Consider the following 17,179-nt stretch of genomic DNA (forward strand, 5'->3'; position numbering starts at 1 on the left):
CTGTACATCATAATATTTTCTATATTATAAAATTCATTTAGTGTGTGTTTGTGTACATGATATATATATATATATATAATTTACTTTTAGGAATTGTTAAAAGTGATTGTAGTCAATTTGAATGCATGTAGCTTAAATATTTATCTTATATCTGTTTCCTAAAAGGACAAATTGTTGCAAGAGCAACATCGAAGGGTTTTTATTAAATTTCATATTCACTCAGTAAAGTACAAAAATGACACCACAAATGAAGGTTCATGAACAAATAAAAATGCTTTCTCTTTCTTTTTGGTTTGTCTTGACTTTTATTTCTTCTCATGACTCTTTCTTCTCAGATAATCGACAGAGCCAGGAGCTCTTCATCTCTTCCTCTTTTTTAGCTTTTACTAGGAACCTTCTTTAATGCCTCTTTGACTTTCTGCTGTTCGCTCTTCCCCTTTAGCCCGTTGATTACAGAGCAGAGTAACATCTTAAATTCAGAGCCTCTCTCTTTGTTCTTTGGGCTTTCTGACAAAATGACAAAGCAAATCACCTTATCCATTCATTTGACAGCCTCTAAGAGAACAGTTTTGCATCCTCCCAATGTCCTGTCCTATTTCTCTCGATTTCTCCTCTTCTGTCAAATGGATGGATAGGAAAGGCTTAGCTACATGTTACAGCTTTGTATTTTACAGAAAGCTTTGCTATGACCACTGTGGTACCATATCTTATTGCACTTCATTTCATCGTTTTGTTTACTGTCAAATTCAGTCGTAAGTGCTTAAAGACAAACATGTTAAATTAAAAACATATTTGTGTGTCTCTAATAATTGCAACTGCAACATGTGAGGCTTCCTTACCAGCAGTGAGTAGTAGATTTTGAATCCTGGCTTCGCCACAAAGTAATCGTCTGAATTGAAGATGATTCTGAGTGAGTTGGATTTTGAAGTCAGACTGGAGGGTGCCTTCTGCCCACACCAACGACCCCACTTTATAATGCTGGTCTGTGATTTTTCCTCCACTTCAACAAAGTCATAACTGAAATAACAAAAAAAGGAAAGATAAAAATGTATAAACAGATCAATTCATGGCAGCAGATGGAAAAAAGTTATGGGATAAACACAAAAAAGACCAATAGCTGTGTTTATGCATAGAATGATGATTTACTTCATTAATTTTGATATTGTATAAAATTTTATATTGTTTGACTAAAAAAATAGTACAAGATGTGATAATTAATCCTGAAGTGATGCATTCATAAATATATAGAGACCTCCATGGCATTACATTAAGACACTGTCTTAACAACACTAAGATGATTCTGCTGGAAAAGTCCCATAAAGCACGGTGCATCTCAGTCAAAACTGGAGCCCAAAGCAATGGGAAAAGGTGGCTTGGTCTGATGAATCACCATTTCTTTCACATCATGTGGACGGCCGGAGGGTTGTGCATTGCTGACCCGGAGAACAAATGGCACCAAGATTTACTTGGGAAGAAAGGCAGAGTTATGCTTTGGGCAATGTTCTGCCAGGAAACTTTATGTCATCCAGTTCAAGATAGCACAGGAGGATGCTATCTTGACACATACCACATACCCTAGCGGTGTTGCAGAACAGCGCTAAGGGATATCATTCCCTTTTCATGGGAATGATATTCCACTATAATTGTGGGCTTTTCCAGGAAGGATAACGTGGCGTGACATAAAGCAAAACTGGTTCAGAAATAAATTAGTTAGATTAGCCTCAAAATTCGGCAAATCTTAATCCAGTTAAGGTCTGATCCATGAGGGTCCCAAAACACAACTTTATGGGCTTTAAGGGTGTGTTGCTAACATCAAGATACCAAAGCAAACATTCGGGGGCCAGGTGGTCACAATGTTATGCCTGATCATGCCTGATAGAAACAGTGTTCTTACTACTGCATTACAACTATAAGTCTCATAATTACCGATGAGGAAAGATGTGTCTAGTCAATATTTTCTTGCACTTTTAAAACTACAGAAATAGTCATTTAATTTAATTTGACTTAACCATTTGAATAGAATAGAATAAACAACAAATTTTCTTATTCTGAAGTTTCTTTAAAAAAACGAGTACTGACGGACTGTAATTGCACGTGCGATCCAAACAACAATATAGCTCCCTATTTGCACTGTAAAGTGAAAGTTAATTCTGTGTCAAATAGATCTAACAGGAATTCATTTTTAACCCTAACTAAATCATAACAGGAGATAAGCAAAGTGTCAGAAAAACCATAAATAATAACAACATTGCATTTGCATCACTAGAACAAAATCTTAAAACTCAAAATGAAAAAAAGTTCATTTTTAACCTACTTCTGTACCCCAAACCCTGACTCTGTGGATTGATCATAAGTAAGTGCAACCTCCTCTTTAGTATAAAGTATGTATTTTAGCAGTGTGACTATTTGGAGCATTCAGATATGGTAATAAATTGCAAAATTGGAAAAAGCAATTGTTGGTTTTGGATAGAAATGCTCCTGCCTGTCACTATACAAATGACAGTAAGATAGTTTTTAATTATGAGTACGAAGTGGACCATTGTTATTTCTTTTTTGTATGAAGGAATTCCCTTTCAGGTTTGCTGAAAGATTAAAACGTGTAATATTCTGGGAAAGTCTCTTTCTGAAAACTAGTAAAGCTTTAATTTTATTTGCTTTTCCTTTAGTGAGAGGACAAATTCCTTGCAGTCATTAAGTCACAAATAAGCTGATTTTAAACAAATGCAAATGACAACTACAACTTTGTGATACAAAAGGATAATGACCTAAACCAAACAAATCTAGATCCGAGTGGATAAAATACAGTCCATAGAGATATTAGTGAAAGACCAGACCTTGACCAAAAATGCTGCAACACACAACAGACATTATAAAATCTATCACCAAGATTATAGCTATGATTATGTTAAGGATTTTATTCATTCATCACTTAAAGGAAATGTAGATATATTATAACACTTGACCACTTAAATATAAGTGGTCAAGTATTTCCCATTTTAACTGGTTGGTTGTTTTTATACATGCTGTGTTTGTGTGTTGTAATGTCAGTTCTTATAAGTCAATGTACCACGTGGTGTTTTGACTGAAGTACCATATCATAAGTGTGAGAAAAGCTATTGAAAATATTGGTATGAAACTACAGGGCCAATCTTATTGTGCTCTCAAAGCTCCATAAACACTTGTTGAAATATTGTGTTAGTAAAGAAACTGCTGCGTTTGGATAAGGAAGTCCAGCACATCATTTCACATTGTTGTCACTGGTGCAATTGACATCAAGCAGGAACTCTGCAGAAAACTAAAGCCAACCAAAGTTTAATTAATGTGATTCGTTCTAAAAAGGGAGTTTGCAACGACGTCACAATCAGAACCTGTCGGCCATCCTGAGTGGCAAACAATGAAAGGAACTATGGAGACCCTTCCATGAGAAAAAGTAAAAATTACAATTGGTTTTAGATTAAACTAAAGCTGCTGTAGTTCAACATGGAGAACTCCTTGCTGTTGACAGAGAAACACACAATGTTTTTACCTCTATTAGATAAAAAATGCTGTTATTACTGGTAAGGTGAACATTTTCCTTTTTTATTTGGAAGCTCAGCCCACAACATCTACTTAAAACATTTGCATTAAAAAATACTGTTTAGTGGGCTAAGGTATTTCAAAAATTAAAGTTCAAGGAATATAAATACTTTTTTCAAGGCACTTTTTACAGATAAGCTGGAAAGTAGCCAAGTAGATAGAAATAAATCACAAGTATATTGGACTTAAAGCTCTAGTCTTAATTACTGGACTGCTGCTCCTGCTGTGGACACATCTCTAGATTATGTTTGTCCACTGCAGCATTTGGCCACAAATCTACAAATATATACTGTATATATTGTTTCTTTAGCCAGTGGACTAAAATGCACTGTAGCTTTTATATGTTCTTCAAATTGTTTTGTGTAATGGACCAAAGTTCTGAGGAGACATCTTTAGCCAATAGTAAAATCTTCTGTCTGTTTTAGATTAGAAGTCAAAGTCAAACTGAATCATATGAGTATCCAATTTGAGTTTGTTGTTTTAAGCAAATATCAGGAAATCAAACACATGAACATTAAAAATATACAGTACAGACCAAAAGTTGTACTTTTGGTCTGTACCAAAAGTACTCAGTTCAGACTTTTGGTCTGAACTGAGTACAGACCAAAAGTTTGGACACACAGTTGTGTCCAAACTTTTGGTCTGTACTGTACATCCTAAATTTTACACTAATCTGACAATTTCACAGCCATTTTTCAAGCCATCAAGCTAAAACACAAAATGATGAAAAGTAATTAAAACTCACTCGCTTCTATGTACACAGTAGTTATATCTAATGTTAAATCAAAATCCAAAGTACTCAGCAACACAGTTTTTCTCCTTTTCTGAGCCTCAGATATTTTCTCCTCCTCTTTTATTATGACTGCAAGATTGTCTTTCATTATGGCGCTTACACTGACAGCTGAGTTACATTTTGGGATTAAGCATATTTTTGTTCAACCATCAAACTCTTTAAGGTTTTGCCAAAAAAGGAAAATTTCCCTCTAAACATTTGTCACATCCTATCAACAAAGAACTGTCATTGGAGTGGTATTACAATTACACAAGGAAATAATCCAAATGTGAAAGAGTTTCAATTTTTAGATTGACATTTTATACAGAGTAGATTTTTACTTGTCCTTGATGTGTTACTTTAAGCCATTCTCTCCATTACTCAGCCTCAAACTTTTTAATCACTTTTGTCTTTCAGACAACTTTTCTCCATTACACATGCTCGTGATGCATCAGTGCTCCCTCCTGTTTGTCCTCAGTATCTCAATCTTCCTTTGTCTTTCTCTCCTTTTCTCTTTAAGGGTACATTATGTCTTACTCTTTGTCTTTCCATATTATCTGTCGTAATCATATAATCTGAATTCCATCCCCACCATCTCCATCTGTTCTCTCTGTCTTCTTTAATCTTGTGTTTTACCTGCACTTTCCATTCACAGGCTCCTCCAGGTGGAACTGTTCATCAAACTGAAGGTGGATGAGGCTCCCAGGTGGTGCTAGCAGTTTCCATGACAGACACAGGTTGCGGGGATAAGCTTTGGGGTAGTTTGGGCTGAAGATGACGCCACCCGCTGGAGTCACCGTGATGTTTTCGTCCTTGTGGTACAAGTCTGTGGTAGGGTGATTGCTGTCTGTTAGTGGTTACAACTGATGAGTAAGTTTATCCATTTTACAGACACATCCGCATTCAGAGCAAATAGTCACACAAACAGAAACAAAATATTGGATTTTAGCAAACATCAGCAGAGAAAGCTAAAACATGCAAAAAAAGAGAAAAGAATAATGTGACGAAGAATATATGATACATGAATACAATAATGACTGTGTCAGAGCTTTTAAGTGATTTCATAACTTAAACATTACACTTACTCTATGTATGCTAATCTTCCATAGAAACCAGAAAACAAGTAAAAAATAAGTTTTAATTTAACCTCAATGAACAGTGTGTCTTGTAAAAAGACTTGTTAGGAGCTTTAAGAAGATTATTATCTGTCATGTGTTTTCTGATACACATATACAGTACTTCATTCTTCAAAAATCAATTGCCCACAAAACTGTGTTCTTATACACAAAACTTTCACATGCACCCACCCACCCCAGCACACAGCTATATAACTATAGTATGACATGTTGTTTCTCCAATGAACTGCAACTTTAGGTGCTTATGTTTTGGATCAACATATCAGAGAATCAGAAGATAACCAGAATAGCTACGATGAGTAGAAAAATACACTAAGAGAGGAACTTGAGTGGTGGGACAGGAGTAAAATTTAGGCAAAGTTTGCAGCAAAGAGGTAGATGAGAAGGCTGAAGCTTCATCATCATCTCTCAGGGGTGCATGCTGCGGCACCTTGATTACGGATTCAGCTCTCCTGCAGAAAAAACCCCACACAGCAGTCAGAAAATATCGCCCTGTCAGCCCAGTTCAGCACAAATCCTGACCTTCTGACGGGGTGTGTGGGTGTGTGCATCGGGGTGTGTGTGTGTGTGTGTGTGTGGACGTGTCAGTGTATGTGAGCATGCGTGATGAAGATGAATTTGTTTGTAAAAGAATTTTTACACTCTGTTGATCAGACGCTTCACTGTGAGGCTCCCTTCAGTCATGAAAGTGCTTATGTATCAGAGAATTTCACTCACTAATGTCTAAAGGGAATTCAGCACAGCTTACAAAAGTCATTATGGTTAACACACACGTTGCTGTTGCAAGCAGAAAGGTTATTTTATGCTCCACATAATCTGTGTCATGCAAGGACTGCTTGGGTATTGTTCAGGTCATAAGCTAGAGCTGCACAACATATAGAACTTCAATCAAGACCGCAGTGTATGTGTACATATTTAAAAACATACATAGTACATAGCTTAGATGCTATATGTATAATCCACTAATTTTTTGGTACTATCTAAATATAATGCGTTCACTTTCTGCGTACTGTTGTTATATTAGCCAGTTGGGTACTCTCATTTCTCTTGATGATCACCCCTGTTGTAGATGGCATTGGCCAGGATTCAAAGCCTTCTCAAGAGTGATATGACAAACCAGAAAGAAAAGAGTGAGATGCATCAATTGCAACCAGCATTGTCAGTAATATCACAATTGTTAGCATTGTGATATTATAGAGGGCATCATAAAAGGTAAACATGTAATCCTTGTAAAACTACAACTGCAGTTTCTCTGTGTGTTCCTAGTGACTTTAACCATCAGTGGTATGAATTTATTTATGAGCATATTAAAAAGAAGACAAATAGTTCAAGACGAAAAACTGTGCAAAGCAATTCATACGGCACCTTTCGGCTGCTGCTACAAAGTCGTATTATTGACCCTTGGATAAATAAGAAATTAAAGTATATATTATTTTATATTCCCAAATTTGGTTTTCAGACTGCCTTTGTTGGTTTTATTGGAAAATACTTTAATAAAAACTATTTAGTTCCAGTTTAGCGTAAAACCAGTTGGCTTCAGAGAGGTGATGTACAAAACCAATTCAAAAAATAGGGGAAGACAAGAAAGCATTAGTGTCAAACAGAAAGTAACCCATTACTTGGCTTACTCATGCGTGTAATTCCTTGTTACTTGGTTAATGCTACAAAGAAAAATCCACATATGGTATGCTTTGGCACCTTCAATATATCATGTTATTTTATAAATGACAGGGAAAAAGCAAAATGCAATCAGTAAGGAAAGTCTAATGAAATCCGTGAGGATGGACAGACTGACGAACGGACGGACGGATACATAATGCCAACAATTTTACACTGTAAATATTTTAAAGTTTATTGGTTATTGCTTGTATTTTGATGTGGTTTTGTTGCCTTGAGCAGTTTATCCTAAATCTTTGGTTATATTGCTGCCAACTTTGAACATTTAAAGACTGGAATATGGCATCACTTCCCTGCCTAAAACCCTGAGAAGCATAGTTCTTGTTAACATTCTGCCTTAATGTCTCGTTCCTCACATGACTAGACATCTTCCTGTAAAGATGTCTAGTCTTTACAGGAAGATTTTTTATTATGATTTTATTATGATTTTTTTTTGCAATAAAAATGATAATAGCTTACTTTCATAAGAGAAAATAATTTTTTTTAAATGTATGTCTTTGGATTTTGGGCCTTTCGTCATTATTCCAGATGCTAATACCTGATCTTTTAATCATATTATGAATGAAAATAAGGAATGGTCCCATTAATTTTGGACATAATCATCGAGCAGTAAAATATGCTCCCTCCAACCATCTGTTCGCTCTTGCCAGAAAATTGCACTCTCTGTTTAGTGGTCGTATTTGTCATCTGCAGGCAGTGATTCTTCTGATTGATCTGATTGGCTGGATTTTACGCTCAAATGCGGTGACAGCCAGGACTGGACTTGGCCAGAGCTATGTGCTCTCAGTTAATAAATGTGGCCACGATAAGAGCTATGTGCTCTCTTAATTAATATTGTGATTGCTTAATACAATCCTCAGGGTTTTTGGCAGGAATGTGACGCCATAATTTTTCCTTGCAGACAAATTCAAGCTCAGTCACATTAGATAATAATATTTGAAGATGGATTTTTAATTCTTTTCACAAATTTTAAATGGATTTGCGTCTGGGCTTTGACAAGGTCCTTCTAGCATATTTATACTTTGATTTAAACCATTCCTTTCTATCTCTGGCTGCATGTTTCAAGTTGTTGTCCTGCTTGAAGGTGAGTCTCTTTTCACTTTAGCTGCCTCTTACAGGTTTTCTTCCATAACCATCCAGTATTTAAAGTGTAACTAACCTCCAAATCAATTCTTTGCTGATAAACCATCTAAATAGGCTATTTAGAGTTCTATCTTTATGTTCCATCTATATATTTCTGTGTAATAAGTCTCTTATCAACACAGGAAAAAGAAGCTTAATTTATCACTTATTGGTATATATTAAGGTTTCTAAATATAGTAACAAAGTAAGCAAAAGTCCTGACCACAGCCCTGCTTACCCCCTCTGCTCATCCCTTCACTCAGCCATGCCCCTCACTGTCTCTTGGCTTCGCCGCCTTTGCTTGAATGTTTCAAAGTTTGTCAGGGACGAGGTTATGCTTTCACTGCGGTGTTAGTTACACTTTAACTCCATCCATGTTCCCATGACCTCTAATCAACCTCTTCCACTTCAAGCTGAAGACAAAATCACCCCCATAGCATCATGCTGCCACCATCATGTTTCATTGTGAGGATGTGCTAGTTGAAATTAAATAACAACATAAAGAAATACAGATGATGATCTGTTTGAAAAAATAAAACTTTAAAAACCTGTTTTATTTTACTCCCACTTGACATTTCTGCACCACTTTGTGTTTTCTATCCCATACAATCTTAAAAACGTGCAATTTATGTTTGTAGCAGGATAAAATGTAAAAAAGACAGATACTCAAGTTTTTGTAAAGCAACTACACTTGAAAATCAGTTCCATTAAACCACACTTGAAAACACCACAGTTCTTCAACTAAACAAAGTTAATATCTTCAAAACTTATCTAAAGGTTAATTTGTTTGCTGCTGCAGAAAATCTGGTGTTGTTCTATTCCTTAGAGTCTGACTCACACCTTAAATACATATAAGCACACCAACTCTCTCTTGTTTTTCTTTCACATGTACCGACACACATTATCTGACTTCAGCAATTAGACTTTAAGACTCCTGATCTGACACTTAAGTAACTGTGACAATGATGATGCGTGACTGTGTGGTAAACCCGTATGTGTGGTGGGCAGACGAAAGAGTGGATGTGCCAGGTTTCAGGAGAAAAGTTCATGATACTTTGTGCAGATTTGCATGTAGGCTTGTCAGGTTGGTTTTATGTGGGTATTTTCTCACTAATTAAACTTGGCTCTCCCACCTCCAGTGCCAGGGTGTGATGTTCTCCGTGGCTTCAAGATCTATTTCTGATCCAAGTGCCAATCACACTCTAATCACCCAGCAACATGATGCATCAGAGGCTGAAAAATAGCTCTCACGCTGGAGTACAGCAAGTCACACTGAAGGAGTTGATAACAAAGGATATTAATCTCTCAAGACTCTGATTTAGTTGAAATACGAGTTGAACTTGCTGAAGTCACAGTGGTGCAAACATTTACCCAATATTAAACATCAGCCATTTTTAATAAAAGTGTCTGTTCTGTGCAGACCAAACACATTTTTATTTCTTGACTGACAGTTGATACATTTCCACTCAGGAACAAACTCCCACAAGATAATGCCTAAAACAAGGCAACCCAATTTCTTCTGTCTCTCATCTTCTAACATATCCAGTCTGTCTTTCATCTTCTTAAACTAAACTTTTCTGAACCAAAAACAAGCCAACAGTGCTTTTAAAATCCCATCTTTCAATTGTGAATAACGCCATAGGTAAATAGTGGAATCTTGATGTTTGCATTCTTCATGACATTCATGCCGATGAAACAGGTCAGAACAGTGAAAAATATGTGAAATAAAAAATATACAGTACATGTCTAGTTCTTGAGAAAGAGACAGGACAAGATTTTATCGATTTCAAGAAAACTTTGAAGACTAAATTTATGCTACAAGACGGCCAATAGTCGGCATTTTTATAACTTTTTCAACAGACTTCACAAACTGTTGTTTTTTTTAGATTTCTTTTTACCTCTTTAGACCTTAGGACAGTGCTTCAATAATGCTTATCTGCAGCATAATATTTAACATTTCTCTGCTTCTGTCGATAATGTGCACTGTGATGTGACGTACCTCACAATCACAGCCTATACATCCAGTCATCTGTTGTTTGCGAGGCAATGTTCAATGTTCTTAGAAATGATTTCAGTGTGGTTGGGGGATCTTCTGTTGCAATTTCCTCAGGCGAAGCCATGATGATCACAAATTGCTAGTGAGGTAGAACTCACCTCATCAAGAAATATTATGAATTGTCAATATTGCAAGATTTTGTATGACAAGGTTATTACACCCATAAATCAGAAAGCTATTTCAGTTTCAATGACAAATGGAGCCTAAGTTGCTATTACAGTAGTTTTTAATTCACCACATAGAGTTAAACACTGACATTTACATAAACATTATTGTAAGACAGATAACCTTTTCTTTCTCACTGTCTAACATATAAATTACACTAAACCTTTTATAATTTAGGTCAGTGAGGATAACCACAAACCATTTTTTGTAGTACTTTTTTATTACCATTTGACAATATTTCACATATATTTCCTTACTATTTGGAAAAATGTACTTGTATACTATGTGATTTGTGTCAAAGTGCCCTGGGTTCACAAGCTTTCCACAATAGTTTTGCTCCATTCCGCCACACAGGATTGGTGTCACTGAGTTAGCCATAACAACCAATGGCAAAGTTTCTGGGGTACATTGAGCAACATCACAATCACAGCACATCATATCAATAGCAACTTGGAAATGGTAACTGTTGTGCTGCAGACTATGCATAGTTGAAAGACTGCTAAGGTCTGAAAATATAAAAAGAGATCAAAAAAAGAAAGACAGCTTGTGAGTTTGACAAAAATCAATAAAAAGCAGAATAAAGGCCAAAGACATTTCTTGAAAGTTATTTTAAAATCTTGTCCGGTCTCATTCTTGTGAACTGAATATAGTGCCTTGTCTCGTCTCGTGACTTTTAAGCATCGTTACACCCCTATTAGCATCTGTTCAGTGTTATATATGCTCCGTGTTGTAAATGTGCATTGGCTGTAGATGTGAGAGTCTTTACTTCCTCCCTCAGCGTATTTCCACCCATGAGAAATAACCAAAGCCCTTTCCATCTGGCTAAATGTTAGCTCAATGCATGTGTGAGTGGATCTCAAGTGTGTGTGCCTATGTGCATCGCTGTGCTGCTTATCAGAGCTGATGCGGGCTCCACTGTTTTGCCACTCTCTCATGACAAATCAGCTTTAAATTTTCTTGTATGTTTTTCAGTCACGCTCACAAAGCATAGAGGCATGTAAAAAGGAAGAAAAAGACACACAGACATGCACACAGTTCAGGAGTGTGCTCTGCATACCGAGGGGTGTCAGCTTTGGTCAGCATCAAATATCGCCCCAAATGTGCTTGCAACTACTTTTCCTTTGGTTCTTCAGTGTCTCCATCCTGCTCCATTTTCACTGCATTTTCCCCTATAGTTTACTTAACCCTTATGCCTGAGTCACAGGACACTACACTCTTCCATAAGTGTGACAAGAATGATCCATTTTAGAATCAATATGTTTCGCGGTTACTTTTGTCATTTTGGTTTCGGTCATTCATTTGTAATATATTTTGTATAATATTTGAGTTCATTTAATGATTTCAAGGTTTTATATAAATAATTGTATTTTTAACATATTTAACATTTTTAAAACACTTGAGACATTCTGAAAGTTGGAAGAAAAACTGCACAACAGCAATAGAACAATATCAATATCTATTTTGTGTGTGTGGGGGGGGGAGTGCAAGAGTCTGTGTGTAGGACCATTTCAGCTGTATATCTTGCAGCCATATATTGGCTGAGAAAACATACAATATTTTTGAATTATAAGTTAAAATAATTATCAATATGCAAGCACACATGCAAGAGACAACACACAGAGAAACACTAGAACAATGCACACAGTAGGCTAATGGCAGCTTGCTAGTTTAGCAAATGTATAAAGTTATTAAATAGGCTAAATTAATGATAAATGATTATAACTACTGAGATCTTCTTTCACACAATATTCATGAATGACATACTGACACACATTATAAATAGGGTTATGTGAGCTAGCTGGTGAACATAGGGGTGATGAATAGCAACAAAGCAAAGGAGGAAAAAATATTTCTAGTCAGCATTTTCTGTATTTAAGAGCTGTTTGTGCAAGTGTAAATGATATGATCGATATCAGAGATATGGCATGGATTAGGTGCCTCCCTGCTCCTTCCCCTCCTTCCCTCCTGTCATTTCCTCACATACACACACCAACACACGCAAGTGTGCAACCCTTTGAGAACACACTGTGGTGCAATTTTTTTTTCATTTGAATCGTGTTGTCATTAGATGACAGAGCTAGAGATGGAGAAGCAGAAAAGAAAGCTCTCATGGGCACAAAAACACAACAGGGAAAAAGATAAATATATCATAGGAAATTTTAAAAAAGCTTTTCAAAGTGGTTGACAAACAGTAGTTACTGGTTACAGGTTACTGTATAAGCCACACAGGTTGGCATTAGTTACTAATAGAAAAGTGAAAAGTCCCTGTTGCCCTGCATCTGTGTCCTGTATTTGCTATATGATCACGACAAGAAAAATAAAGTGGTTTATTTGTGGTTCTTGTAATCATTTGTTTAACTAGATGATGAATCATAAAACACATGTTGGTATTTGAAGTGATAAACTTGAGTTTAAATGTTGTCACTCAATTTAACACTGCAAGATACTTCATAGTTGTGATGGACCTAATAAGTCTGATCAGATGCAGTGTGTAATCTAAAACAAATCTAATTTAAAGTGTCATGTTTTTATGTGGTTAATTGCTGCATATTTTTAACATACTTTACACAAAGTTCATATCTCTCAGCTGTGAGGATGGACAGAAATAAGACAGAGAAAGAATTAGGACAGATGAAAGCAACAGGTCGATGTAATATTAAGTGGAAGACTAGGAACAGTGACATAATCCCAAGTGACACAATATTAAATATTTATTCTTTAAAAGTGCATTAGCAACATCTGTTATTTGCTTAAAACTATTAAAAATACCCATTTGACCATGTGACTTAGCAGAGATGAATACAGGCCTGACCAAGTTAGGAGTAATCTCTATTGAAAGCAGTGCTGCATGGTCCATTTCCTTTGATGTCATTCTTGACAAATGGGTGCCAAGGGACATAATAATTTAGTGTTAACATCCTTCCACAGAGTCTAAGCTATTGCTCAAATGTCATAGTTTTACATTTCCACAACAGAAAATGTATTAAGGACTGTGTGGTGCTACTGTAACATTTTGCTAAATTATTAGAAAACATTTATTTTTGTTTTTGTTCGAGCTAATCACCTAAGATAGTGCACAATTTAAAGTAAGAGTCTAGAAGTGCCTCATGACATATGTTTTAAATCGGTGCTAAACTGAATGGAATTGAACTGGATAAAATTAGCTATCTTAATTAACTATTTCACACAATACAAATACACACAACTGAGGTAAAAAACTGAAGGTAATGTGTGAAGGTATCAGATAACCTTTATTGTTAAAAAGATAAAGCAAAGAAACAACCTAACCACATCAATTCTGACCCTCATGCATTAAGGGTTAAGAGTACTTTGCATTCATATTTCAAAGTACTTTAAAATATGAAGTACTTTAAAAGAGCATGCCGTATGTTGTTCAACACTTATTTCTTATTCAGATTATTAGCCTATAGTGAACTTTGAATATCATTCTTAAGGCCAAGATGCTAAATGTTGTAAATGTGTAGTATTAGTGTTGCAATTATGTTAAAAGTGTTGGGACTGAGACGCACTAGGATGTTTCCCAACAATCTGCAAGTGAATTTTATATAAATCCGTGAATTTCCATATGAATATGGGAGGCTTCACCATGTCCAACATCAGCCCTGCTATGGAGCAGCAAACAGGGCTTTTACTGACAGCAAAGGACAGTTTTGCAGTAGAAGACCCAACTTCAGTTTGGAAATGTCCAAAAATATCACAAATTATAGGAGCTCATTCCCCCAATCTCAACAAAATCCTCCTCCTGCAGGCGGCCTTAAAAGCTTCTACTGCAGGTGTGAAAAGTAGCCATTCACACTTCCCACCAACTCAGCTGCATCACACTCTGACCCAAAAGCTCCCCATGTATCCTCCATCCTCCTCTCCTCTGACCTCCTCTCTAGACTTATGATCACTGAAGAAGTAAATATGTAAATATGCTTTTGTTTAGAGTCAGAAGATTGAGAAAGCTCCAGAAAGAAGTCTTCCTCCCATGCCTGAGAACATCCACTGACCAACTGGCCCCTATCTTCACCCAGATGTTCAACAAGTCTCTGAAGCTGCGTGAAGTTCCCTCAGGCTCAAAACTCTCCATCATCACCCTGGTCCCCAAGAAACACATTATCATGGGGCCTGCTGCCCTTGAAAGTCTGTAAGCGACTTCATTCTGCACCCAGGGCAGTGCACCAAGATCCTGTTCTTCCACAGATCCTGGACTTCAACACCAACAACTTAGACAAACTTCAGCTTACCCAACTCAGAGTGCTAGCCGCCATCTGTCAGTGGATCATCACCAGGTGAGCATCTTCTCCCATACAAGAACCATCAGCACTGGTGCTCCTGAAGGATGTGTTCACTCCCCACACCTTTTTTCCACTCTCCACACATTTTTTCTCCTTACACAAATGATAACACTTATCCTGAAATTTGTCAGGACAATGACAAGCCTGCATACATACAGGAGGAAGATCAGTGGGTCCACTATCAGAACCCTGGAGGTTCACCTGCTTATGACAGTGGAGATTATGGTGGACTTCTACAGAGCACTCAGCACACTTCCACCACTCACTGTCTCCAACAACTTTCTGGAGGCCTAAAATGGGCCTCACACAAATACCATTTGGAAGAAGGTTTGAGCAAGAGACAGAGCATTTTCTTCAGTAACTCAAAAAGTAGAACCTTTGACATGAGCTGCTGGTCATCTTCTACATTACCATTATTCAGTCTGTTCTGTCTTTGCCCATCACTATTGCTTGGCTCATCCAGAAACTACAAGAAACAATTAAGTCTGCAGAAAGGAACACTGAGGCTGACCTTCTCTCCATCCAAGACTTTAACATGTCTAGAGTCAGAAAAAAAGGCAGCTTAACTGTCTGAAAACCCCACACATTCTGGACACAAATTGTTTACAAAAAACAGCCGCCATAGAGACAATTTCTTAACCCAGACCATCTCCTTGGTGAGTAACAATGCTCAGATTAATACAGCTCATATTTGAGCTAATTCAACCTTGTGTTTCGTTTTTGGAAAAAAAAGCACTGCATATATATACTCAAATTTACTAAAACAAATCATTTTTATTATGTTTCAAACGTCTTCAATGAGGGCAAAGTAGAACTGAAGTCATTGTTTGTGTGCACAGACTTGGTGAATAAAGCTCAATCGGATATGACTTCCAAATGTTGTAATTCTCAGGCTATCTCACATGAAGCATTCACTTCTGATTATTCTTACATAAAAGGAACAATATACTGTAGCTTGTTTAGTAAAAATGTACAACAGTGCATTCTGCTCAACCTTCAGACTGTTGAATGAGTATTGTTCCTACAATTAATAAACTTATTTATGATTTGCATAATTGTACATCAATCACTTTCCTTTTTGTACTATCACTATTATCTTTTTCTTAATTTAGCTGTCTTTTCCTCAGTCTTTGCAAAAAAAAAGTTAAAACTGAACAGTTGTCCTTAGAGCCCCCCTGCCTGAGGACAATTTTGATTCAGTCAGAAACACTGTGGGGTGTTTGTCTCTGCAGTCTCTAGTTATGAAGGGGGTAACATCCGTGTGCATCTGTGTGGGTGGATGTTTTCAGTGTGACAGCATCAGCATGCAAAAAGGGTTCGTTGTGATCACATACTTCTGTGCAAAGATTTAAAAGATTTTTGTCTAAGAGCAGCTGAGTGTGTGAATTTGTGTGAGAAAGTGTGAATATACCTTTGAAGTCAAAACAAAGGCATGCCCTGTGACACCGACAGGCAAGGTTAGACAAACAAACGTGGGCATGACCAGAGCCTGTTTGCTCAGCATAAGGACCACATATGACAGAGCAGACATCCTCACAGGACGGAAACATCAGCCTAAATGGAGTCAGAATGACAAAAAAAGGTAGATTGGGGATGATAAACAAGACCAGAACAGAGCAAAGACGAAGGGCAGTCACCTACTGGAGACAAAAAAAAAAAAAAAAAAAACACAAGAGGAGAAGGTGATTGAATGAGATAGAGAAGGACAAAGATGAAGAAAAAAGAAACATGAAAATGCATGTAGCATAGAAAAATGAAAGGAGTAGAGACAAGGGAAAGAACAAGTCAGACCCCAAGGGGCCTCAACGCTTCAAATGCTGTGAAGGCTACACCAAAGAGCATGTCTAAGGTTGACTCATAAAGAAGGCAGGGCATTAACTGTTGCAGATCTATCCTCGAAATACCATCTATGTTTGGCTCAATGTCTCTAGTGTTTTGTTGCCATGCGTACAACTTCATTTCTTATTTTTATTTTTGTCAAATTATGCGGAACACCTCAAGATATCTATCAGCAAATCACAATGCATTTACAATATTCCACTGCAGCATCTTTTTTGCTGGTTCTTACATATTTGCCAGCAGGTTTCAATGGTCCTTTTGGGCCTGTTGATTAGCATTAGCATCCACTTAACTTCCACAAGGGCCTCTTAGACATCTGTGACTCAACACCTTCTGAGAGGGCAAATTAGTCTAATGGGCAGAAAAGAGGGGGATGGTCTGCTCTCTGCTAGAAAGGGTGGTTCTAAAGATCAAAAAGGGAATATTTTTAGATAATTTCAGATAGCCTCTAAGCACAGCATTTTAATGAAGAAATATGCCCAAAAACAAAGTCAGCCTTTGTAAAAAAAATGCTTTAGTGTTGCTGAATATGCTT

General features: G+C 36.9%; 1 protein-coding gene across 2 annotated transcripts in view; it reads right to left on the reverse strand.

The window, feature by feature from the left end:
* Positions 1-17,179, reverse strand: part of pdgfd (platelet derived growth factor d) — a 70,860-nt gene that overhangs the window by 25,066 nt on the left and 28,615 nt on the right. For both annotated transcript variants that reach the window (XM_032546076.1, XM_032546074.1), the window contains exons 2-3: positions 4,985-5,174; positions 840-1,017 (exon numbers count right to left, since the gene is read on the reverse strand). In XM_032546076.1, coding sequence (XP_032401967.1) covers positions 840-1,017; positions 4,985-5,174 — 368 coding nt within the window. The remainder of the gene's footprint in view (positions 1-839; positions 1,018-4,984; positions 5,175-17,179) is intronic.

Source organism: Xiphophorus hellerii, chromosome 18 (assembly GCF_003331165.1).
Source record: "Xiphophorus hellerii strain 12219 chromosome 18, Xiphophorus_hellerii-4.1, whole genome shotgun sequence".
In the NCBI taxonomy this organism is placed as follows: Eukaryota; Metazoa; Chordata; class Actinopteri; order Cyprinodontiformes; family Poeciliidae; genus Xiphophorus; species Xiphophorus hellerii.